General features: G+C 45.4%; 2 protein-coding genes across 5 annotated transcripts in view; one reads left to right on the plus strand and one right to left on the minus strand.

Moving 5' to 3' along the window:
- Positions 1 to 14,895, minus strand: part of LRRC8A (leucine rich repeat containing 8 VRAC subunit A) — a 40,495-nt gene extending 25,600 nt beyond the window's left edge. For 2 of the 4 annotated variants that reach the window (XR_014215687.1, XM_082208180.1), the window contains exons 1-2: positions 14,703 to 14,895; positions 7,234 to 7,413 (exon numbers count right to left, since the gene is read on the minus strand). The gene's annotated coding sequence lies outside the window, so the exon portion shown is untranslated. Of the gene's footprint in view, positions 1 to 3,797; positions 4,299 to 7,233; positions 7,414 to 12,809; positions 13,001 to 14,702 lie in introns of those variants that run through there. The other 2 variants (XM_082208181.1, XM_082208182.1) reach the window with 2 other exon arrangements.
- Positions 13,907 to 24,022, plus strand: part of LOC309524267 (uncharacterized protein) — a 37,612-nt gene continuing 27,496 nt past the window's right edge. The window contains exons 1-2 of the mRNA XM_082208722.1: positions 13,907 to 14,004; positions 14,893 to 15,063. Of these exons, the coding sequence (XP_082064848.1) occupies positions 13,924 to 14,004; positions 14,893 to 15,063 (252 nt within the window). The 5' untranslated portion in view covers positions 13,907 to 13,923. The remainder of the gene's footprint in view (positions 14,005 to 14,892; positions 15,064 to 24,022) is intronic.

Here is a 24,022-nt window from a genome sequence, read left to right on the forward strand (position 1 = left end):
ATACCATTGTTACATAAAAATATAAGGTAAAGGTAAAGGAATCCTGGACAATTAAGTCCAGTCTAAGGCGACTATGGGGTTGCGGCGCTCATCTTGCTTCAGGCTGAGGGAAGTGGCGTTTGTCCACAGACAGCTTTCTGGGTCATGTGGCCAGCGTGACTAAACCGCTTCTGGCGCAACAGAACACCGTGATGGAAACACTGTTTACCTTCCCGCTGCAGCAGTGCCTGTTTATCTACTTGAACTGGTGTTCTTTCGAACTGTTAGGTTGGCAGGAGCTGGGACAGAGCTGTGGGATATGGATGGTGCTGTGGTCTAAACCACTGAGCCTTTTGGGTTTGCTGATCAGAAGGTCGGCGGTTTGAATCCCTGCAACGGGGTGAGCTCCTGTTGCTCTGTCATAAGAATGTAAGATCCCTGCTGGATCAGGCCAATGGCCCGTCTACTCATAGAATCATGGAAACATGGAATTGTACAGTTGGAAGAGACTCCAGGGATCATTTAGTCCAACTCCCTGCAATGCAGGAATCTCAACTAGACCATACATGACAGATGGCCATCCAACCTCTGCTTAAACACCTCCAAGAAATGAGAGTCCATCACCTCTCATGGGAGTCTGTTCCACTGATGAACAGCTCTTACTGTCAGAAAGTTCTTCCTGGTATTTAGTTAAAATCTATTTCCTTGTCACTTGAAGCCATAGGTTTGGATCCTACCCTCCAGAGCAGGAGAAAACAAGCTTGCTCCATCTTCCACGTGACACCCTTTAGATATTTGAAGATGGCTATCATGTCTTCTCTCAGTCTCCTCATTTCCAGGCTAAACATACCCAACTCCCTCAACCATCTCTCATAAGGCTTAGTTTCCCGACCCTAAATCATCTCGGTTGCCCTCCTCTGCAAACAACACATATTTCCCACCCTTCCTCCCAAAGGAGTCCAGGGTAGCAGACACAGCAATGATAACACATTAAAAAATAACCTGAAAATAGTTTTTAAACATTATCTCAAACCATTGGCCTTAGGGTTGCCATACCTTTCAGCCATCAAAATCAGGAATGTTTTAAAATTTCTCCCAAAAGTCAATACAGAGGGAGACAGGTGCACCTCACAAAGAGGGCATTCCACAAATGGGGAGCCACCACTGAGAAGTCAATCATGGGTCAATGCCAATCTAGCAGCCCCCAGTGTTAGCACCAAGAACAAGGCGCCAAGAACAAGGTGGAGACCTGCCAATTGTTGGGTGCTCTTTTAGGTACTGGGTGCCAAGCCATTTAGAGCTGTACCATTTAGAGCTGTATATCTTGACCTTTGGTCCATGGACCTTTAGGTGGTCTGTGAACTGGGAGCAAAAAAGAAAAAAGAAAAGAAAACAGAGATTATTTTACCAATGGAATATAACTGCACTGATGGAAAATTTATTGTGTATGTGTTTATGTGCATTCTTCTGGGAAGAGAGTTGAAAGCTTTCATCAGACAGCCCCCCCCCAAAAAAAGTTAAGAACCATTGCAATTTGCTGGTATATTCCACAGGCATTTTAGTTTAAGCTTGATTTTATAGTTTTGACTGATTTTTTACCTTTTCTGCATCATGTTTCTTGTACACAGTTTATAGATTATTGACACTAAGTGGCAGATAAGTATTTTAAATAAAGAAATAAGTAGTATTAACACCCTGAATTGAGATCCTTAGTTCACTTTCAGGATGGCGGCACATGGTCCCATCAGAATGCCCCACTTTACAGTCTAGCAGGTGCATTCTGCACTGGCAGGAGGCCCCCGCCCCCCATCTTCAAGGGCAGCCCTGCAGACAAGTGCATTACGATAGTCCAATTTAACTAATTTAAACTCCTCTGGCTGGGGACCCTGATATACAATGGAAGGAAAGGAGGGACCTCAATGGTAAAGGTAAAAGGACCCCTGACCATTAGGTCCAGTCGTGGCCGACTCTGGGGTTGCGATGCTCATCTCGCTTTACTGGCCAAGGGAGCCGGCGTACAGCTTCCGGGTCATGTGGCCAGCATGACGAAGCCGCTTCTGGCGAACCAGAGCAGCGCACGGAAACATCGTTTACCTTCCCGCTGGAGCGATACCTATTTATCTACTTGCACTTTGATGTGCTTTCGAACTGCTAGGTGGGCAGGAGCAGGGACCAAGCAACAGGAGCTCACCCCATCGCGGGGATTCGAACTGCCGACCTTCTGATCAGCAAGTCCTAGGCTCTGTGGTTTAACCCACAGCACCACCCGCAATGGTACCATACATTTAAAGCACTATCATGTCAATTTAAAACAGCTTTCTTCCCAAAGAATTCTGGGATCTGTAGTTGGTTACGGGTACTGAGAGTGATTAGGAGACCCCCTACTGCCCTCACAGAGCTACAATTCTCAGGATGGTTTAACACATAGCTGTCAACCTTCCCGTTTTTTGCGGGAAATTCCCTTATTTCAGTGCCGTTTCCCGCTGCTATCCCGGATTGTTCAATATCCCATAGACTGTCTCCGGGACAGGTGAGGCTGCTGATCCTTTATTTTCAAATCCGAAAGTTGACAGTTATGCTGCTGATCCCTTATTTTCAAGGCTGCTGATCCCTTATTTTCAAATCGGAAAGTTGACAGCTATGGTTTAACAATTAATCCCCCTTTCTAGGGAGCCCCGCACACTGCAGCTCTAGCACGTGTGTGTGATTCCACTGCTTCCTGCCTGGGAAGATGCAGGGGATGTGCTGAAGCAGCAGTGGGGACGTAGCATGAAAGCAGGCTGCACAAGAGCAGGGCACATTTGGAGAGTGACGCAAGATGACAGCTAGCCAGGTAGGCAGTGCCTCCTTATGAATTATAGAAGTGCAAAGTCACCACGTCCTACAAGCTTCCTGTCCAAGACCAGCATTTGCATTTTAGTAGGGGACTGAACACAGGTGTATTCAAGGACAAGAGAGATAGGCAGAGGAGGGTACACGGTGTTTATAGATGGAGCTGCAGCAGCGGGATGGAGCTGATGAAAACCATCGCGTTCAGACGCTGCTCCTCTGCACCAAGCCAGGAATTGTTTGCAATTAAGGCAGTTTGACGCAACTGGTGAAGTGAAGGAACTAGGGAACGCAGCTCAGCATCAGAGCATCTGCTTTGCATACAGAAGGTCCCTGGTTCAAGCCCCAGCAGCATTTCTAGGAAGGCCCAAGAAAAAGCTCCCCATCTTAAATCTTGAGGAGAAGCTGCCAGTCAGTGTAGGTAATACTGAGCTACATGAGCCAGTGTTCTGACTCTGTAGAAGCAGCTTCCCGTAGGATGCTTCAAATAACAACTGTTTATCTCCTTTACAGCATCCATGGGCTGTGGCATTTGACAAGTGTACAAGAGTACAGATCCCTGCCCCAAGGAGCTGACAATCTTAAAGCTCAATTCAGGGGAAAGGAGCAGTGGAAGGGGCACAAGAGATGGAGGGAGGGGTAAACAGAGGAACGTAAGGATGCAAGAAGAGCCCTGCTGGATCAGGCCAACAGCCCACCTAGTCCAGCATCCTAATCCTGCTCTCACAGTGACGAGCCAGATGCCCCAATGGGAAGACTGCAAGGAAGACCTGAAAGTAACAACAACCCTTCCAGCAAGAAGAAAAGTATGTGGATCAAGCAAAAAGTATCTAGTACAATCAACCCACGTTATATGCAGCAAGCCATTCAGGTCATACACCACTGCACAATGTGTTTTTTGAGGGGGGAGGTGGAGTCCCTCCTCTCCTGATGGGCATCTCTCAAGATGACCAGCTGCATCAGAAAAACAAAACTAAAAACTTTCTCACCACCCTGCTCGCATCTTCACAGGCATATCTCCACAAATCACCGACCAGGCTTTGAGGTTTGCAAAAAGGGAGAGCCACTTTTTGGTTGGCACCCACCCTCCCAACAGCTGTGGAATGTTCTCCCAAGTGAGGCCCGCCTGGTGCTGACCCAGACATCTTTCTGCTGCCAGGTTAAGACTTTCATCTTCCTCCAGCCATTTGACAAAATATTAAAAGCTTGCTTGTCAATTGCCTAGGGAGATGCTTGCCTTGAATTAGATGGTTAGCTAAGAAAATAATATTTAAATGCTGAAGATTTATGCTTGCCTACCCATATCCAATTTTCTCAGAAGCTGGGCATTCTAGAATGCAGATTTGACAAGTGTTCTAAACTCCAGCAATTGTGACATTAAAGTCACCACTTTTACCCAGATAGCAAGGGAGAAAAAGGAGTTCTAAGCCACCCCTCCCAGCATGGACTCTCCCTCTGCCAAACCAAGCCACCCCTGCTTTGCATACTCAAGTGCTTTTGCTGATGCGCCTTTGAGGTTAAAGAATATGTAAATGATTGGTTGCACTACTGCCAAGTCAATGAAATGTATAAAGAGGATTTAAAGGAAAAAGGATTTGATGATAAAAAATGAAAATTAGAAATAGAAATATTAAACAATGAATGTAAAATAATGTCTAAAATGTATAAAATACTGTCGGAATGGCATTCGAAAGATGGGGAAGTGAAATCGCTAATGATACACTGGGCAAAAGACTTTGGATATAATATATAGTTTATAGAATGGGAAAAGTTGTGGAATGAAAGGATAAAATTTACAGCCTGTAATGCTTTGAAAGAGACTATTATGAAAATGATGTATAGATGGTATATTACACCAGTGAAGTTAGCTAAAATGTATAAGACAAATAATAAATGTTGGTAATGTTGGAAATTTGGCGGGAATGTAAGAAAGTAAAGAACTTCTGGGAAATTATATATAATGAGATGAAAAAGATGTTGAAATATACATTTAAAAAAAAAAAAACATAAGCATTTTTACTTGCTATTATAGGCCAAGACATTAATAGACAAGATGTCAAACTGTTCTTATATGCAACAACTGCGGCAAGAGTATTGTTAGCCCAAAAATGGAAACAATAAGAACTTCCGACGAAAGAAGAATGGCAGACGAAATTAATGGACTATGCAGAATTGGACAAAACGACAGGAAGGATTTGAAACCTGTCGGACCAGAGATTTACAGAAGATTGGAAAAAGTATATGAATTATTTGAAGAGCAACTGTAATCAACAAATTACGCTAGTAGGACTACAAGAAGTTTTGTAAGGAGAAATATACAAAGTGTTACAAAGTAGAAAAAGATAGAGATATTGGTTATGAGTTTGAAATGTAATAGGGAAAATAATAAACGCATACTAAGAGATTAAATTGGAAAATTTTCAGACAGGACTGATGGAAGTCAAAAAAATTGAATAATATGTAAAACTATGTTTAATTACTGTTGAAAATGATATGTTAAAAAACTAATAAAAATTTATATTAAAAAAGAGAGAGAGAACGCGCCTTTGAACCCTCAAAATGCCTGGATGGGACAGAAGGAAATGTATGTAAAAACTGTACATATGGCAACATTTACTTTTAGTATTCCAACCACTCTTGTTTATGGCCCACACACCATTATTGGCACACGGGTCCTGCATGGTTTCCCGCAAAGGAAGGCAGCCCTTGGGCTAAAGAGGGTTCCCCCCTCTCCTAGAACATTTCCCATGATCCTCCTCCATAGACCAGGGTTTCAAGGAGGGCAAGCTGATATGGGGAGGGAAGGTAGCAACCCCAAATGCAGATCCACAACATTGGATCCTTATCTCTACATGCATTCAAAAACTGAGCAAGGAACTGGGTGGGGCAGATAAGAGGAAGTGGCATCAAATGACTTCATTTTTCTAACAAAATCTGTCTTCCATTAGATGTTAACCATACGCAGTAATTAACAAAGAAAGGGAGGGCAAAGCTTCTTAGCCACAGGGAACGTTTGGCTGTTTAAATCTCCAATGTAGTTTAACAGCAGCAACACACACCCACAAAAAGAGAGAGAGAGAGAGAGTCTGTGTGGCTCCCCGGCAGAAATCTCCCCTTGCAAGGACCAAATACAGTTTCACATGAACTCCAAAGTTATGATTAGCTCAGTCACTTCTATTTTTATGATTGTAAATTGTTTTTAATTGTTTTTAATATTATGTTTTAATGTTCTAGAGGTGAAGGGTGGGTAATAAATAAGTAAATGAGTAATCTATTTGCCTGCTTTTCAAACATTAACACCACACAAAGCCAGAATCCTGCTGTCAAAACAAAACACTGTACAGCATTTTATTACAGTACTAGGATATCCATTAGGGGCTGTTGGTGGAAGAAAGCTGTAATTGGTTAATTAAAGTCAACATTTTAATTGAATAATGACTCCATTACTTCTAAAATGCAAGGGCTGGGACATCCCATGGGGAGACTCTGGTTGTGGCTGGGGGAGAAACAGAAAGACAGGATTGTTTTTGGAGAGGAGGTTGGGTTAGGCTGAAATGAAGAAACAGAGCCGCGGCAGAGCCCTAGAAAGACCATCTCTGCACCTTGCCTCTCCTGGGAGGGACACATACAGGCCACCAAAGAACCAGACCACAACTCCCACGAGCTCAATAGTGATGAACATTTTGTCAGCCCAATGGCCTCATTCCCTTCTGGTCAACCTTCCAGAGGCCACAGCCCATGGTGTTCTGGGCCAGAGGCGAAAGTGAGTGGGATGACAAATGTGAATTTTTATCTTTGTACAGTACAGAACTTTCTACAAACACTCACACAACCCTCTATTTCCTCCATTCAGGCCACTAAGAGGCATGATCAGAGTTCAGGGACATATTCCAGCCAGGCAAAAATACTCAAAAGAGGATGCAAAGTGGGTGTGGTCTGAGAAGAGGCAGTGTGGGGTAGGGAGAGTCCTGAGGGCTGCATTAGCCCCATGGGCCTGAGATTTTCTGGACCTGGAAAACCCCAACAGGCAGCAGCACTTGGAGGACCAAACTTCACACCCAGGAGGCTTGAAAGCAGGCAGGCCCCAACTTCCTGGAGGAGAAAACTTGAAACGCTACACAAACAAATGGACAGGAATGCTGGGGGCCTCAAGGCATGGGAAATACAAAGGAACGGAAACTGCATCAATCCCCTTTTCCATGCCTGGGCTTGGAAGCTGTTACACAACGAAGGGCACTCAGTTCTCCTATTCCAATTCAAGTCATGCCTAAGCAGTAATGAGATGCAAGAACATTGTTTCCCCTTCTTCTGGCTTCACCCTTTCGCCTGGAGGCTTTTTCCATTTGGCTGCAGACCAGGCATTCCCCCCACCACCACCATTGCTTTTTGCATTTCAAAATAATATTAATACTAATATTGCATTACCAAGTACATCGTCACCAGTGGAGCCCTTGGAAGAATGGGATGCAGGCTGCCGCTCTGTGCCCGGGTATACTGCTATCTGCACTTCAGCCCTTTGTACTGAAGATAGAGGCTGCCTCCGAGGGTCGGGTTCTGGGCGGGTGCTGAAGGGAGGCTTTTCCCAAGCGCCATGGGAGCTAATTCCTGAAAAAGAAGCACACAGTTTACTAAGGCACGCTGAGTGTGGCTAGGTTTTATGTCCAACCCAAAATACTTGACTAAGGAACCCAAAGGCTGATATCCCTACACAGCCACTCCCCACTTTCAACACACAAGGCACATCTCATCCAAAAACCATCCCAGTACAGTGGCACCTCGGGTTAAGTACTTAATTTGTTCCGGATGTCCGTTCTTAACCTGAAGATGACTTTAGTTAATGGGGCCTCCTGCTGCCGCTGCGCCACCAGAGCACGATTTCTGTTCTCATCCTGAAGCAAAGTTCTTAACCTGAGGTAATATTTCTGGGTTAGCGGAGTCTGCAACGTATATAACCTGAAGCGTGTGTAACCCGAGGTACCACTGTATTAGTAATAACCGTTTTTAGGATACAAAACATCTCAGTGACATTCATACTCCCAATGAGCCCCTTAAGAATAGGAAAAGAAAACAGCTAAATCAAATCAATGGCTGGTTTCAAGGATGGGGGACCTGTCTTAGCCTGAGGGTCACATTCCTGCATGCATTCTGGTGGTGGGAGGGGGCTGGGGGCAGAAGCAGACATTGCAACAGCAGCAACTATTCAGGTATGCAGCATTCCAGCCATGCACTACTACGCACTTATCTCTTTTTGTCCATATCCAGGCAAGCAAAAGGTGCTACCACAGTTTGTGGGCACACTCCAGCCTGGCAAAAGCACATGAGGAGGATGCATAGCAGGACCAGCGAGGTGTGTGGTCTAGGGAGAGTCCCAAGAGCTAGACAGAGATCCCTGGAGACCCACATTTTGCCCCTAGGCCTGCAAGGCTCCCTACCTCCGATAAGTACACATACAATGGAATGCATGGAATGCAAAAAGTGCAGAGAGCAATACCTCTCTATAGTCTCACAATACAACTAGAACTTACATGCATCCAATGAAAACAAATATTGCTGGGGGGAAACTTGTATCAAGAGATGCACATAAAGTTGGAAATGCCTAAGATGAAGCCTGACAGTGCATCTGAAAACAAAGGAAGCTTTTCCTATTTGTGGCTTAGGGTCCTTGTATTTACGGGACCGCCTCTCCTGGTATGCCCCGCAGAGGACCTTAAGGTCCATGAATAACCATAGTTTAGAGGTCCCGGGCCCTAAGGAAGTCATACTATCCTCCACCAAGGCCAGGGCCTTTTCAGTGATGGCTCTGACCTAGTGGAATGCTCTGTCCCATGAGACTAGGGCCCTTCAGGATTTAACCTCCTTCTGTCGGGCCTGTAAGACAGAGCTATTCCGCCTGGCCTTTAATTTGAATTCAGCCTGATCTTTTATTTCCCTTCTCTTCTCTTCCCTCCCCCTCCCCTTTTATGAAGATTACCTGCTCTGAGACCCCACAGCTAATTTTCCCCTGGCCTCCTCGCTGGCCCAGGTAGGACTAATTCAGCCAGCTAGCCCTGGTGATTATCTAATGCTTATTAGATGGATTTCCCCTAAATTGATTTCTGAACTTTGAATTTTATTGTTGCAGTGGTACCTCGGGTTACATTCGTTTCAGGTTACATATGCTTCAGGTTACAGACTCCACTAACCCAGAAATAGTACCTCAGGTTAAGAACTTTGCTTCAGGATGAGAACAGAAATCGTGCTCCAGTGGCATGGTGCCAGCGGGAGGCCCCATTAGCTAAAGTGGTGCTTCAGGTTAAGAACAGTTTCAGGTTAAGAACAGACCTCCGGAACGAATTAAGTATGTAACCAGAGGTACCACTGTATTCGTGTTTTTATACTGTATTTTATGCTGTTTTTACAATTAAGTGTTTTAAATTTGTTGTTAGCCGCCCTGAGCCCGGTTTTTGAACCAGGAAGGGCGGGGTATAAATAAAAAAATATTTATTTATTTGCTCACTCACTCATATGTAATTTTTTTATTGAAGGTGTTCACTAACTGACGGAAAAGCAAACAATTACAAATGTACTTTAACTGAGTAACACCTCAGGATTTCCTAGTCAAGCCTTCTTCACCAGGGTGAGCCCTAAATCCCAAAGAAAACACAGTCTTCACCACAAAGAGAACTCCTCTGGTAATTTCACAACTGGGTGGTTCCCAGGATGGGGTGGGAAGGGCCTCAGGCATCAACACTTACACAGGTTTCATATTTAGTTACAGTTCTGAACTGGTTTGTAGCTACCGCTAAGGCCAAAGGGTATGCTTGGCAGCTCCAGGTGTGGCCATGACATTGTCATATCTCCTACAAGCCAGTGGGGCAAACTGGTGCATTGCAAGCTGTTGGGTGTCCAGATTTTTGAGACACTACAATTCCCTTCCTCAACCCTTTGGGATGGACCAGGTTTCAAACCAAACACACTCTTGGTCCAGAGAATGCTCTCAGCAATAACTGGCATGACTTGGGCATCACTCTTTCAATTTTGGCTACTCATAAAACACCAAACCACCACCACCAAGTGTTTACAAGGCCTCTGTTTCAACTTCCACAACAGACATAACAACATAATAGAAGGCTTCACCACCAGTAAAGTTCCAGCAATGGCCAAACAGATGCTTTCGGGAATTCCAGAGGCAAGGCATGAGGACAGTAACTGTTTCACAGGAACAGAGAAACCTACATTATACCAAGTCAAGGGATTATCTAGCTAAGCACTGTCTACCCTGACTGGAGGTGGTTCTTCAGCATTTCGGGAAGGTATCTTTCCCATTCCTACCTGGAGATGCCTGGAACCAGGAACCTTCTGCATGCAAATAAGGTACTCTACCACAAGGGTGGTGCTGTGGGTTAAACCACAGAGCCTAGGGCTTGTTGATCAGTAGGTAGGCGGTTCGAATCCCTGCAATGGGGTGAGCTCCTGTTGCTCGGTCCCTGCTCCTGCCCACCTAGCAGTTCAAAAGCACGTCAAAGTGCAAGTAGATAAATAGGTACCACTCTGGTGGGAAGATAAACGGTGTTTCCGTGCGCTGCTCTGGTTCGCCAGAAGCGGCTTAGTCATGCTGGCCACATGACCCAGAAGCTGTACACCGGCTCCCTCGGCCAATAAAGCGAGATGAGCACTGCAACCCCAGAGTCGGCCACAACTGGACCTAATGGTCAGGGGTCCCTTTACCTTTACTTTACCACGCAACTACAGCCCATTGTTATCCCTTCAGAGGCATAACTTATCTGAAGAGAGAGGTTTCGCTGAATAGACACTGAAAGGTATCTTCCTGCCTCCTTGCCATGTGACTTATCTCGCTTTTAAGACATCTAGGCCAAGTGACCATTGCTGCATCTTGTGGCAGAAAAAGCCATAACTGAATTGTGTATCTTATGATGAATTACTTTGCAATCAACTGTCGATCCAACTTCACTGGGTGAGCCACAGCATAAAGCTGTAAGCCAGGGTTCGGAAACCAACAGTCCTCCAGACATCATGGGAGTCCAGCAGCCAACATGTCCAATATTCAGGGATGAAGGAATTTGTCGCCCAGCAACATCAACACCTTGAATTTTGCTCCTGAACTAGTATACTTTCTCCACTTAGCTTATTTCTCCATCCCAGCATGCAAAGTTGCTGAATACAGTATTAGTATATTTCACAGCAGTAAGGCTGCATAAGTATGATACATTTAAAACACAACAAGCATTTTATTTTCTATTGCTTTCATTCAATTTGTGAATCACATCCTGTAAAGTAAAGGTAAAGGGACCCCTGACCATTAGGTCCAGTCGCGGACAACTCTGGTGTTGGGGTGCTCATCTCGTTTTACTGGCCAAGGAACAGTCGTTTGTCCGCAGACAGCTTCCGGGTTATGTGGCCAGCATGACTAAGCCACTTCTGGCAAACCAGAGCAGCGCATGGAAACACCGTTTACCTTCCCGCCAGAGCAGTACCTATTTATTTACTTGCACTTTGACGTGCTTCCGAACTGCTAGGTTGGCAGGAACAGGATCCGCGCAACGGGAGCTCACCCCGTCGCAGGGATTCAAACTGCCAACCTTCTGATCAGCAAGCCCTAGGCTCTGTGGTTTAGACCACAGCGTCACCCGCGTCCCATCCTGGTACGTTGAAGCAATTTCACAATAAAAAGGGTACCCCCCGACATTTTCAAGATTATTAAATAAGATCTTTGGTCACATCCACACTATAACTCTAAAAAACATGATTTCTCCCAAAGAATCCTGGGAGCTGTAGTTTGTTACGGGTGCTGGGAATTCTAGCTCTGTGGAGGGTAAACAGCAGCTTTCAGGATTCACTGGGGTGCATTAAATGTACAGAATATCATGTACAGTATACTGCTGAAATGATGACACACAAACAATTTTGAAATCAAGTGGGCAGTAATTAAAGGAGGAGCCCCACCCTTTCCCCAAAAGTGATGCATTTCAGAATTAGGCAATGCAGAAGCTCTGCTCCATTTAAAAAAGAAATTCAGTCAAGCCATGATTTTGCACATCCCTGCCTTGAGGACACTGGTTAGTTTCCTGGAACCTTCACATTTGACAGTGTTCCCTTTACTTGCCCCAGGACTCCAAAAAGACATCACCTCAGATGACCTTGCTCTCTGTAAATGGAATAATCCCATAAACCTTAAAAGAGGCCACATTGCTGCAGTGGAAATTTGCACACCCTCTCGCTGTTGTTACAGCAACCTACTATCCCCAATTACTGGAAGGCCAGGACAATCATAAAACAGGCTCATGGCAGTTTAAAGGGCTCTGAGGCATCCAGCAACAGAGATCACTCTGGAGGCTTGACTGCAAAAATCCCAATCAAGCAGCACCTAAAGCTAAACATTGCTCTCCAATGTCCCACACCCAAATATTTTCCTCCTCCAGCCCGGCCTTTTTCTTCCACTGACACCCTTTCTCCTGCCTCTTCCCGGTACTCCTGCTTCCTTTCCAACAACCTACCTTCCCCACGGGTGCCAAAAAGTTTGCTTGCACACCCATTCTTTGAGCTAGCTGAATGCAATAACACACACACACACCCAACTCTCTGCAACAGAATGCCACCCCTTTGTTTTCACTTCACAGGTCCCTGCCAGATGTCCCCCTTTTCCCCCCCCTTTACTCACATTGCATGGACTAGTAACACGATAACACCACCTACCCAGCTTCTCCAGCCCTTCTGTGACTTGCTCACAGCTTGACTCATCAGTGTTTCTTGCCAACCAGGCACTATTCCTTCCTTCACTTACTGTCTGCCACCCCTTAATTGCCAGGAACACAACATAGCAGAGGAGTCTCTGCTTCCTCTCCTTGCCCTTAATGCTTCCCCTGTCACCCCAAAAATAAACAGTTACTGGGGCACATTCTCAGACTCAGACCCTTTGACAACTCTCCTGCCCCTATTTACCCTCCCCCTTGCCAGCCCCGTAAGTTGCAAGAACAGCTTAAAGAAGAACTATCATCACTCACCTTCTCGCTTTTGAGATCCACTTTCTAAAACAGCACAAGAGATAAACACACACCCTAAATTTGTTCCCATCCATAATGCTTCAGTTTCCTTCTTTAGTGCCATCTCACAACCCCTCTACCACCATCTCTTATTCAACAAGTGCTAGAGGTGGGAGACAGCCAATAAATCCCGCCCTCCCCACTTGGAAAATAACCAATTAATTTGAGAACCTACAAAAAGGTGACTGTTTTCCATCTGCCAAGCCTTTGAAACCCTTCTCCACCTCCCCCACCCCTTCCAAATATCCCTTCCCCTCTTATTTTCTGAATCATAAGCAAAGCTCCCTTTTTATAGACCGCTTTTATTCGCTCTCAATGCCCACAATAAACCTTCAATTGCTGCTAGTGTCCTGCATTCGTTTTAATTATTTACTGAATTTATGTTCCACCTTTTTTCTCCCCAGGAGCTCAAGGGGGCCTTTTCATATAATCCCTACAACAATCTTGTGAGGTTGGTTAGGCTAAAAGGCAGTGACTGGTCCCAAGGACACACCCAGTGAGTTTCCTGATTGAGTGTACCCTGGTCTCCCAGGTCCTAGTCCAACACTGACTGCCTTTGCAAGAATATTCTGCCATAGCAGATTTTGGGGTTGGCGGATTGGATAATTCCCTCTTCCTAACATCCCCCCTCACTAGCTCTCCATGCCCACAACAAACCCAGTCTCAGATCTCTTCCACAACACATCTCCGGGGAAACCCACTCTTCCTAACTCCCCCCCCCCCATTGTCACTCTCCCAACCTCTGCCACCCACTCCTCTGCAAGCCCCGAGTATGATTGTTGATAGCCATGTCACATCGATACCTCTTCCACGTCTTACCGGACTCTCGAAACACACCTACCATCCCAGCCCCCTAGAAATTCCTTTCATACACGTGCACATCCCCCCTTCCTTTCCTTACGGCCTTCGCTCTCAACTGAGGAATTGCCAGCCCTAAACTTTACACACCCCCACACACATACACCCACACACACCAACACACACACGGGTCCTTCTGCAACCCAGGATTTTCCTAGGGGTTCCTAGATCTCTCTCCACTCCCCACGCTTGCAAAGCTCACAAGCTGAAGGCATGCATGCTCCTCTCCACCCTGCCGGGCACACATCTCTCGCCATCCTCGCTCACCCTCCTCTTCACTGACATCATACAAAACCAGGTTACTAAGTCCTCCAGGTACTAAGCCTACTCTCTTTCCCAGAGACCAGCCCAATACTGTACTCAAAAGCAGCGACGGGCAGGGGATCCTTCTTCCAGCTCTGCATTGCCCAAGTTCCTCTCCTTCCCCTTTCACTGGCAGCAAGGTTACTGGTCCTGTAGGTTCCTGAGGCTGTCTTTTCCCTGACGCCCCTCTCCACCTCAACAAAACCAGTGTAGGTTGGAAGTGGGGGTGGGAGAGAAGCCTCCTCCATTATGCCAATCAATAAATAAAAGTTGCTGGTCCCCGAGGTTTCTGAGGACGTCCTCTTTCCCAGTCGCCCCTCTCCACCCCAATACTCTAAAGCAGCGTGTGGAGATGGGGAATCTTCCTCTCTATTTCTCGAGACCCACGTCCTTCCCCGACCCCCCGCCACTCACTAGCTAAAATACGGTTACTGGTCCTCCACCTCGATACTAAAAAGAAATATCAAACAAACCCACCCAGCGCGAGTGTGTGTGTGGAGGGGACATATCCGACGTCCCCGCTTCCCCATCAAAAAAGGGGGGTTACTAGTCCTCAGTGTTCCGGACTCGCCTCGGCATTCCTCAACACCCTCGTATCTCTCATCAGATTCCCTGCCAGTCCACTTTCCCCCCAGGACGGGGCGGGAAACGCCAGCCCCTGACAGTGTCATTATTGCGACCCTTCGCACTCACCCAGCAGCAGCTTCCCGGCTCGGTCGCTTCGGGCTTTCTTTTGTTTGCCCCCCTCGCAGCCTCCTCACTGCACCACCGGGCTGCTCCACCCCGGAGCTGACCTCACCCGGCCGGCATGGGCATCCCCCGGCGGCGGCGGCAGAACCGGAAGTAAGCAGCAGCCGCGACTCTTGCGCCTCTCTTCCACTAGGCGGCGCCATCTCGAGAGGAGCCATCTTGGGAAGGGCAAGGCATTCCCCACGGAGCGAGAGGGAGAGGAAGCGAATGGAAAGCGCGAAAGATACCTGGAGGTCATCTTGAGTATGGAGGGGGAAAGGAGCGCAAAGCTGCCATCTTGGTAAGGGAAGGTCGCTTTCCGCACGTACGTCTTTCTTTCTTTCTTTCTTTCTTTCTTTCTTTTTAAAATATATATAATTAACACGTTGCGCCTCTCAGTATTTAAAGGGAGGGAAATCTCCAACTCATTATGTAAAAATGGCAATATTAATCCCCACATCCTGATGACAACAGGTACTAATGTGATGTTTTATAGCAGATTTATAAACCATATATACAATATTATATATAAAAAGCAACATATTGGGTTGCGTCCAAATAAATTCTCACAGTAGACCTGCTGAGATTAATGGAGCTAAATCAGCCATGCTCATCCATTCCAATGGCCCTACTCTGAATAGAACTAGCATTGCATGTTTGCTATTTATTTGTTGCATATCTATCCCACCTTTTCCTCCCCACCTCTGCAAAAGGTTCAAGGCGGCATCTATGCTTCTCTCCCCACCCCACCCCATTTTTTTAATCCATTACAACAACCTTGTGAGGTAGGTTAGGCTGAGAGGTAAGCAAAGGTGCCAAAGATGAGCTTCCTGATGTTCTAAGAATTCTTGTTGTTGTTTAGTCGTGTCCGACTCTTCGTGACCCCATGGACCAGAGCACGTCAGGCCCTCCTGTCTTCCACTGCCTCCCGCAGTTTGGTCAAACTCATGCTGGTAGTTTTGAGAACAGTATCCAACCATCTCGTCCTCTGTCGTCCCCTTCTCCTTGTGCCCTCCATCTTTCCCAACATCAGGGTCTTTTCCAGGGAGTCTTCTCTTCTCATGAGGTGGCCAAAGTACTGGAGCCTCAGCTTCAGGATCTGCCCTTCCAGTGAGCACTCAGGGCTGATTTCCTTAAGAATGGATATGTTTGATCTTCTTGCAATCCATGGGACTCTCAAGAGTATCCTCCAGCACCATAATTCAAAAGCATCAATTCTTCGGAGATCAGCCTTCTTGATGGTCCAGCTCTCACTTCCATACATCACTACTGGGAAAACCATAGCTTTAACTATATGGACCTTTGTTGACAAGGTGATGTCTCTGCTTTTTAAGATGCTGCCTAGGTTTCATTGCTTTTATCCCAAGAAGCAGGAATCTTTTAATTTAATGATTGCTGTCACCATCTGCAATGATCATGGAATCCAAGAAAGTAAAATCTCTCACTGCCTCCATTTCTTCCCCTTCTATTTGCCAGGAGGTGATGGGACCAGTGACCATGATCTTAGTCTTTTTGATGTTAACCATATTATGCGCTCTCCTCTTTCAGCCTCATTAAAAGGTTCATTTATTCCTCCTCACTTTCTGCCATCAAGGTTGTGTCATCTGCATATCAGAGGTTGCTGATATTTCTCCCGGCAATCTTAATTCTGGCTTGGGATTCATCCAGTCCCGCCTTTCACATGATGAATTCTGCATATAAGTTAAATAAGCAGGGAGACAATATACAGCCTTGTCGTACTCCTTTCCCAATTTTGAACCAATCAGTTATTCCATATGTAGTTCTAACTGTATATTCTTGTCCCACATAGAGATTTCTCAGGAGACAATCAATGGTGATCAGGCACTCCCATTTCTTTAAGAACTTGCCATAGTTTGCTGTGGTCGACACAGTCAAATGCTTTTGCGTAGTCAATGAAGCAGAAGTATATATTTTTCTGGAACTCTCTTGCTTTCTCCATAATCCAACACATGTTTGCAATTTGCTCTCTGGTTCCTTTGCCCCTTCGAAATCCAGCTTGCACTTCTGGGAGTTCTCGGTCCACATACTGCTTAAGCCTGCCTTGTAGAATTTTAGGCATTACTTTGCTAGCGTGTGAAATGAGCGCAATTGTGCAGTAGTTTGAGCATTCTTTGGAATTGGGATGTAGACTGATCTTCTCCAATCCTCTGGCCACTACTGAGTTTTCCAAACTTGCTGGCATATTGAGTGTAGCACCTTAACAGCATCATCTTTTAAAATTTTAAATAGTTCAGCTAGAATATCATCACTTCCACTGGCCATGTTATTAGCAGTGCTTTCTAAGGCCCATTTGACTTCACTCTCCAGGATGTCTGGCTCAAGGTCAGCAACCACACTACCTGGGGTGTACGAGACCTTCATATCTTTCTGGTATAATTCCTCTGTGTATTCTTGCCACCTCTTCTTGATGTCTTCTGCTTCTGTTAAGTCCTTTCCACTTTTGTCCTTTATTATCGTAATCTTTGTACAAAATGTTCCTTTCATATCTCCAATTTTCTTGAACAGATCTCTGGTTTTTCCCATTCTGCTGTTTTCCTGTTTCTTTGCATTGCTCATTTAAGAAGGCCCTCTTGTCTCTCCTTGCTATTTTTTGGAAATCTGCATTCAATTTCCTGTATCTTTTACTATCTCCCTTGCATTTTGCTTGCCTTCTCTTCCCCGCTATTTGTAAGGCCTCATTGGACAGCCACTTTGCTTTCTTGCATTTCCTTTTCATTGGGATGGTTTTCATTGTTGCCTCCTGTATAATATTACCAGCCTTCATCCATAGTTCTTCAGGCACTCTGTCCACCAAATCTAAATCCTTAAACCTGTTCCTCACTTCCACTGTATATTCATAAAGGATTTGATTTAGATTGTGTCTTACTGGCCCAGTGGCTTTTCCTACTTTCTTCAGTTTAAGCTGGAATTTTGCTATAAGAAGCTGATGATCTGAGCCACAGTCAGCTCCAGGTCTTGTTTTTGCTGACTGTATAGAGCTTCTCCATCTTTGGCTGCAGAGAATATAATCAATCTGATTTTGATGCTGCCCATCTGGTGATGTCCATGTGTAGAGTCATCTCTTGTGTTGTTGGAAAAGAGTGTTTGAGGTGACCAGCTTGTTCTCTTGACAGAACTTTATTAGCCTTTGCCCTGCGTTTTTAACTCCAAGGCCAAACTTGCCCATTTTTCCTTTTAACTCTTGACTCCCTACTTTAGCATTCCTATCCTCTATAATGAGAAGAACATCCTTCTTTGGTGTCATTTCTAGAAGGTATTGTAAGTCTTCATAGAAATGGTCAATTTCAGTTTCTTCAGCACCGGTAGTTGGTGCATAAACTTGGATTACTGTGATGTTAAAGGTCTGCCTTGGACTCCTATCGAGATCATTCTGTCATTTTTGAAATTGCATCCCAGTACAGCTTTTGCCACTCTTTTATTGACTATGAGGGCCACTCCATTTCTTTTACGGGATTCTTGCCCACAGTAGTAGATATAGTGGTCATCCAAACTGAATTTGCCCATTCCCGGCCATTTTAGTTCACTGATGCCCAGGATGTCAATATTCTTGCCATCTCATTTTTTACCACATCCAGCTTACCAAGGTTCATGGTTCTTACATTCCAGGTTCCTATGCAATATTTTTCTTTACATCATTGGACTTTCCTTTCGCTTCCAGGCATATCCACAACTGAGCGACCTTTCGGCTTTGGCCCAGCCGCTCCATCAGCTCTGAATCTACTTGTACTTGTCCTCTGCTCTTCCTCAGTAGCATGTTGAACACCTTCTGACCTGAGGGGCTCATCTTCCAGCGTCATAACTTTTATATGCCTGTTGTCTTTGTCCATGGAGTTTTCTTGGCAGGGATACTGGAGTGGCTTGCTGCTTCTTGCTCCAGGTGGATCACGTTTGGTCAAAACTCTCCACTATGACCTGTCCATCTTGGGTGGCCCTGCACGACATAGCTCATAGCTTCTCTGAGTTATTCAAGCCCCTTCGCCAGGACAAGGCAGTGATCCATGATAAGAATTCAAAAGGGTTGTAAATAAAATGAATGTTCATAAGTGCACAATATAAACACATATACTTAAGCACATAAACCACATGTCTGCAATAGTATGGGAGATCCATCCTGAAGTCTTATTGACTCTTATTGACCCCCATTATTTCTTTGCAGAAGGATGTATCTTAGCAAAACCTTTCCCAATTGTTCTTTTCACTTACAAATCCTTCAAATCCAGTCCAAAGAGCACATTTTGTGTATGAATAGGGGAGGTCTGTGACAAAGGTTTCAGAAGCTAGGGTAGCTATCACTTCAAAAGACTGGCAGGATAATGCAATCAGAAAGGATTATCAGTTTTCTTGACAAACAGGAGATAAGACACACTCTCGAATCTGTAGGATGCTTTTGAGTGGTCTTTGGCTAAGGGGTGGGAAATTTCTTAAGTCTTTAAAAGCTGTTATACACCTTTGTTCTGGGTCCTCACCTCATTGCAAGGTGGTGGGAGGGGGAATTCTGATGCAACAGAAAAATAAATATCTTCCTTGCTTTTCTTCTACTGGTTCCACTCATTTTCCTCTGACTGATAACAGACTTGGGGGACACTGAATCCCTTGATTTAGAGCTAGGCTGTAAAAGCCTACCCCTATAACAATGGCTGAGTGGGAGATTTGAACCTGGGCTTCCCAGCTCCTACCGACACAATGACTGCACTCCACACTCTGCATTGGCAGAGCGACAGACAGACAGATGGGTAATGTGTGTAAACAGGAATCACTTTACCTCCCATCATTTCCTCCTGCATCTAGAGAAGGGCAAATACCAATTTCAGTTTATCTAGGCTTCGCAAGTCCAGTTTTCCACATTTCTGCATCAATCTGCAGATCATCATCATCATTTTTTAAAAGGGCCTGGCAAAAATTTGTTAGCATTTTAATATGTATTTGCAAGATACAGAGAAGGGAAGGGAACCTCAGTCCCCAGAGGGCCAACTGCTTTTTGGCCCTCAGGACTCTCCCCAGGCCACAGAGATGATGACCATTACGCAGTGAGCTTCATGCATTTTAACCAGAGTCTATCTGATCCTAATTTTATGCTCCAAGCCAGGGGTAGTCAACCTTTTTATACCTACCGCCCACTAATGCATCTTTCTTGATGGTAAAATTTCCTTACCGCCCACCAGTGCTCGATGGAAAGAGGATTCAGCTTGTACTGTAGAACCCCCTCCCACCCACCTAGAATCCTGTAACGCCCACTAATGGGCGGCAGGGACCAGGTTGACAACCCCTTCTCTAAGCACTCTTCCACACTCTTCCAGACAGTAATGATAGTTGCAACTACTGCCTGTTCCAGGCAACACACTATTTATTTTTTAAAGCAAACAAACCAGAAGACTACCCTTCCATAATTTGCCTTCACAAACAGAAATGTGCTTTGCTAACAACCCGAAGGATCTCTGTGACTTTGGTTTCCCAATGTTAAGGCATTTGGTCAGATAAATGTTCCTTTTATTGCCCACTAGATAGCAGCCTTCTTTCAAGCCTGTGATTGTATCAGATTCCAATGTTAATTTTTGTGTGAGCATCAATAAAAAGTGGGTTTTCTGATGCACTTGGATGATTCACTCACCAACATTTTTATTGGGCTGGATCATCACAAAAATGTTGATTGCATAGTAAATTCCTGAAATATTGATAAAGGAGAATTGAAAGGCATTCACTCCAATTTCATTAGAGCAGGAAAGCAACCACAGTGTTTAAGGTGGTCTTTTCTTTTCTTTTTACAAATACTGTGTCTTTACAAATATATTTCCATATTAAAATCTAAGGGGTGGTTTTTAGAGATTTCACCAATGTTGCATTTCTAAGTATGTTTACTTGGCAGTAAATCACATTGATTTTTATAGCCCTTCTTAGGGCCATTTCAAGCACACAACTTCTTTCTAAAGAATCCTAGGCCCTGTAGTTTTGTGCTGGGGCTTGTAGCTATGAAAGAAAAAAAGTACAGTTCCTAGGATTCCTTTCAGGTAGCCATGTGCTCTAAATGTATGGGGCAGATCTGCCCTCTATGTCATTAGAGTCTCGGAACAAGGATGTATGTTCCATTTGTTCATGTAAATATTGTTTTTTTGGGTGTAAATACACCCCAGTCTCAGAGGGGTGAAAGGTTTTGAGGGCTCCAGTGTGCCTCCTGGGTTGGTTTGCTTTGAATGTGATTTGCTAGAAACTGGTGTCATTTCCTATAAGCATAAAACTGGGGTGTGTTTTGTAGCATTAACTCCCAACAGATCTTGCTTTCTGGTTAGGTTCCAGTGGGAACCTCCAGTGTCATAGCACAGAGAGCAAAGCAGGCCTCTTGAGATTTAAGTCAGACGTTACTGCAAAGACTGGTAGCCTGTTGACCCTTTCACTTATCCAGACACCCTGAAGACATAACCTCCCACAGGGAGAGGGAAATCTAAGCCCAAGTCCCCAAATAGCTCTCACTTAAGAACATAAGAAGAACCTACTGGATGAGGCCAGTGGCCCATCTAGTCCAGCACGCTGTCATCACAGTGCCCAACGATACCCTGAAGGGAGAACCCACAAGCAGGACCTGACCACGAAAGCACTGTCCCCTTCTGCAGTTTCCTGCATCTGAAATTCAGAAGCATCACTGCCTCTAACTGTTGTAAACAAAAATTGCCCTTTCCCCTTGTGGGGTATCCAAGAGCCCATATAGAGTCCTTACATAGGTTCCCTATTGGTAGGAGAGAATAACAGAGGCCAACCAGAGAATATTGAGAAGCAAAGCAGCTAGTAAGCCTGATCTTTATTGATCTTATGCAACAGGGTGCTCCCCTCACCCGCAGGAGAGAAGGGACCCAGAAAAATACTGTGCAAGGCCTTATAAAGACTTTTGAAATTGCCACCCTGTAGATCAAGACCAACCCTAGAAACATCATACATACATCACAGAAGGGGTGTAACCTAAGACCACCCCTCAGATACATCATACCTACATCACAGAAAGGGCGGTCTAAACAGAAATTTGAATTATCTCCTGTCTGGCAGGTTACTTGATTGGATTGCCTGGGTAGCCTGGCCAGTCTTTTGTAATGATAAATACTTAGTTCCTGGGCCATGTCACAGGCTCACACCCTATTCATATCTTAAATGTGCCCTTAAGACAAGATTTGTGAGGAAAGAGACAATGGGAGGTTTCCCACTTTGACCTTGCAGAGAAAACATTTGCTCAGTTTAGGAATCAAAATGGTTCCAGGTTGGTCTACCTGTGCTGATCTATGTACGTGCTTGGTTAGTACATTTATGAACATTTCCATATATCTAAGACCTCAAAATTCCTATCACACAACTGTGAAGGGAGAGCTTGGTTGGTGGCCATTGGCAGCCTTGTAATCTGAAAGGTATCAGAACATAAGAAGAGTGTTGCTGCTTGAGAACAGGATGCTTTATTAGATGAGTGGCTGGTGTGACCCAGCAGACTCTTATGTTCTTATCCTCGTTTTTGAAGGGGAGTGTCACTCAAATGAAAGCTAGATACACAATGTACATTTAATTAGGGCAGATCCACACTATACATTTAAACCCCATGCCTGCCAAAGGATGGGAATAGCAGCACTGTGAGGGGAAACTGAAATTCCCAGGTTTCTTTTGGGTTTTGTTTTTTTTTTAAAAAAGGGTGCTGAATATGCTTTAAATGTTTTGTGTGGATCAGAGTCAGAAGTACTGTTGTTTAGTCATTTAGTCGTGTCCTACTCTTTGTGACCCCATGGACCAGAGCACGCCAGGCACTCCTGTCTTCCACTGCCTCCCGCAGTTTGGTCAAACTCATGCTAGTAGCTTCGAGAACACTGTCCAACCATCTCGTCCTCTGTCGTAACCTTCTCTTTGTGCCCTCCATGGAAGTACACTCTTCCCCAAATAATCCTGGAATTTACCTATCAGAGCTGCCCTTCCCAGCACCCTCAACCAGGCATAGGCAAACTTGGCCCTCCAGATGACAATTCCCAACATCCCTGACCACTGGTCCTGTTAGCTAGGGATCATGGGAGTTGTAGTCCCAAAACATCTGGAGGGCTGAGTTTGCCTGTGCCTGCCCTTAACAAACTACACTTCCCAGGATTCTTCTGGGGTCGGGGTGGGGGAATGTATGCAGTGTTGATTCTCTCTCCACCCAGCAGAGGGCTTGTCAAGCACATGCAAATTCACACCTCCTCCAGCTTTGTTTGTTTCATTTCCTTTTTTCTTCTTAAGGTTACTTATTACTTATCTAGATTGAGGAGCAAAGTTCTTTAAAAGGAGCCACCTGCCTCCTTTCTGCCATCACCAGCTTGATCAAAAGGGACATCGGAATTAAGGTTGCCAGCTAGTCAGAAGAAGGTAAGGAACAGGGCAATTATAGTTGCCTACACGCCATACATTTAAAGCAAATTTCCCCCTCCCTTAACAAACCCGCAGCTCTCAGGATTTCTTTTGGGAGGATCATGCTTTAAACATACAGTAAAAGGTAAAGGTAAAGGTACCCCTGCCCGAACGGGCCAGTCTTGACAGACTCTGGGGTTTGTGCGCCCATCTCACATCTATTGGCCGGGGGCCAGCGCTGTCCGCAGACACTTCCGGGTCACGTGGCCAGCGTGACAAAGCTGCTCTGGCGAGCCAGAGCCGCACATGGAACGCCGTTTACCTTCCCGCTGGTAAGCGGTACCTATTTATCTACTTGCACCCGGGGGTGCTTTCGAACTGCTAGGTGGGCAGGCGCTGGGACCGAGCAGCGGGAGCGCACCCCGCCGCGGGGATTCGAACCGCCGACCTTTCGATCGGCAAGCCCTAGGCGCTGAGGCTTTAGCCCGCAGCGCCACCCGCGTCCCAAACATACAGTATAATGCTTTAAACACAGCCTTGATGTACAGTTGTGCCATTAATAGAAGCTGAACAATCAGGTGACAATTTCCGGCCCCCTCCCCTAGGCATGGCATTGCTGCAAACACAGCTGAGGACCCCAGGCCAAAAAAGAAAGAAAAAAGGCTGTCACCCCTAGCTGGGGTGCCACAAGATCCCCTTCCCTTTATTTAAAATCCTCCTTGTGCTTTTTGTGATTGGCTGGAAGCCCTGCCATATCTCCTCCCAGAAATATTTCACTTGTTCAAAAAACAAAACAAAAAACCACACACAGGGAAATAGAAAGGTGCCAAGCATGGTGAATTTTGTGGCTTGGAAAAGACCAGAAAACTTTAGAACAAGCGGATCCCCTTTCCCCCCCTGTTTAAAGACTTGCTTTATTA

The sequence above is a fragment of the Podarcis vaucheri genome, assembly GCF_965113315.1.
Source record: "Podarcis vaucheri genome assembly, chromosome: Z".
Classification (NCBI taxonomy): domain Eukaryota; kingdom Metazoa; phylum Chordata; class Lepidosauria; order Squamata; family Lacertidae; genus Podarcis; species Podarcis vaucheri.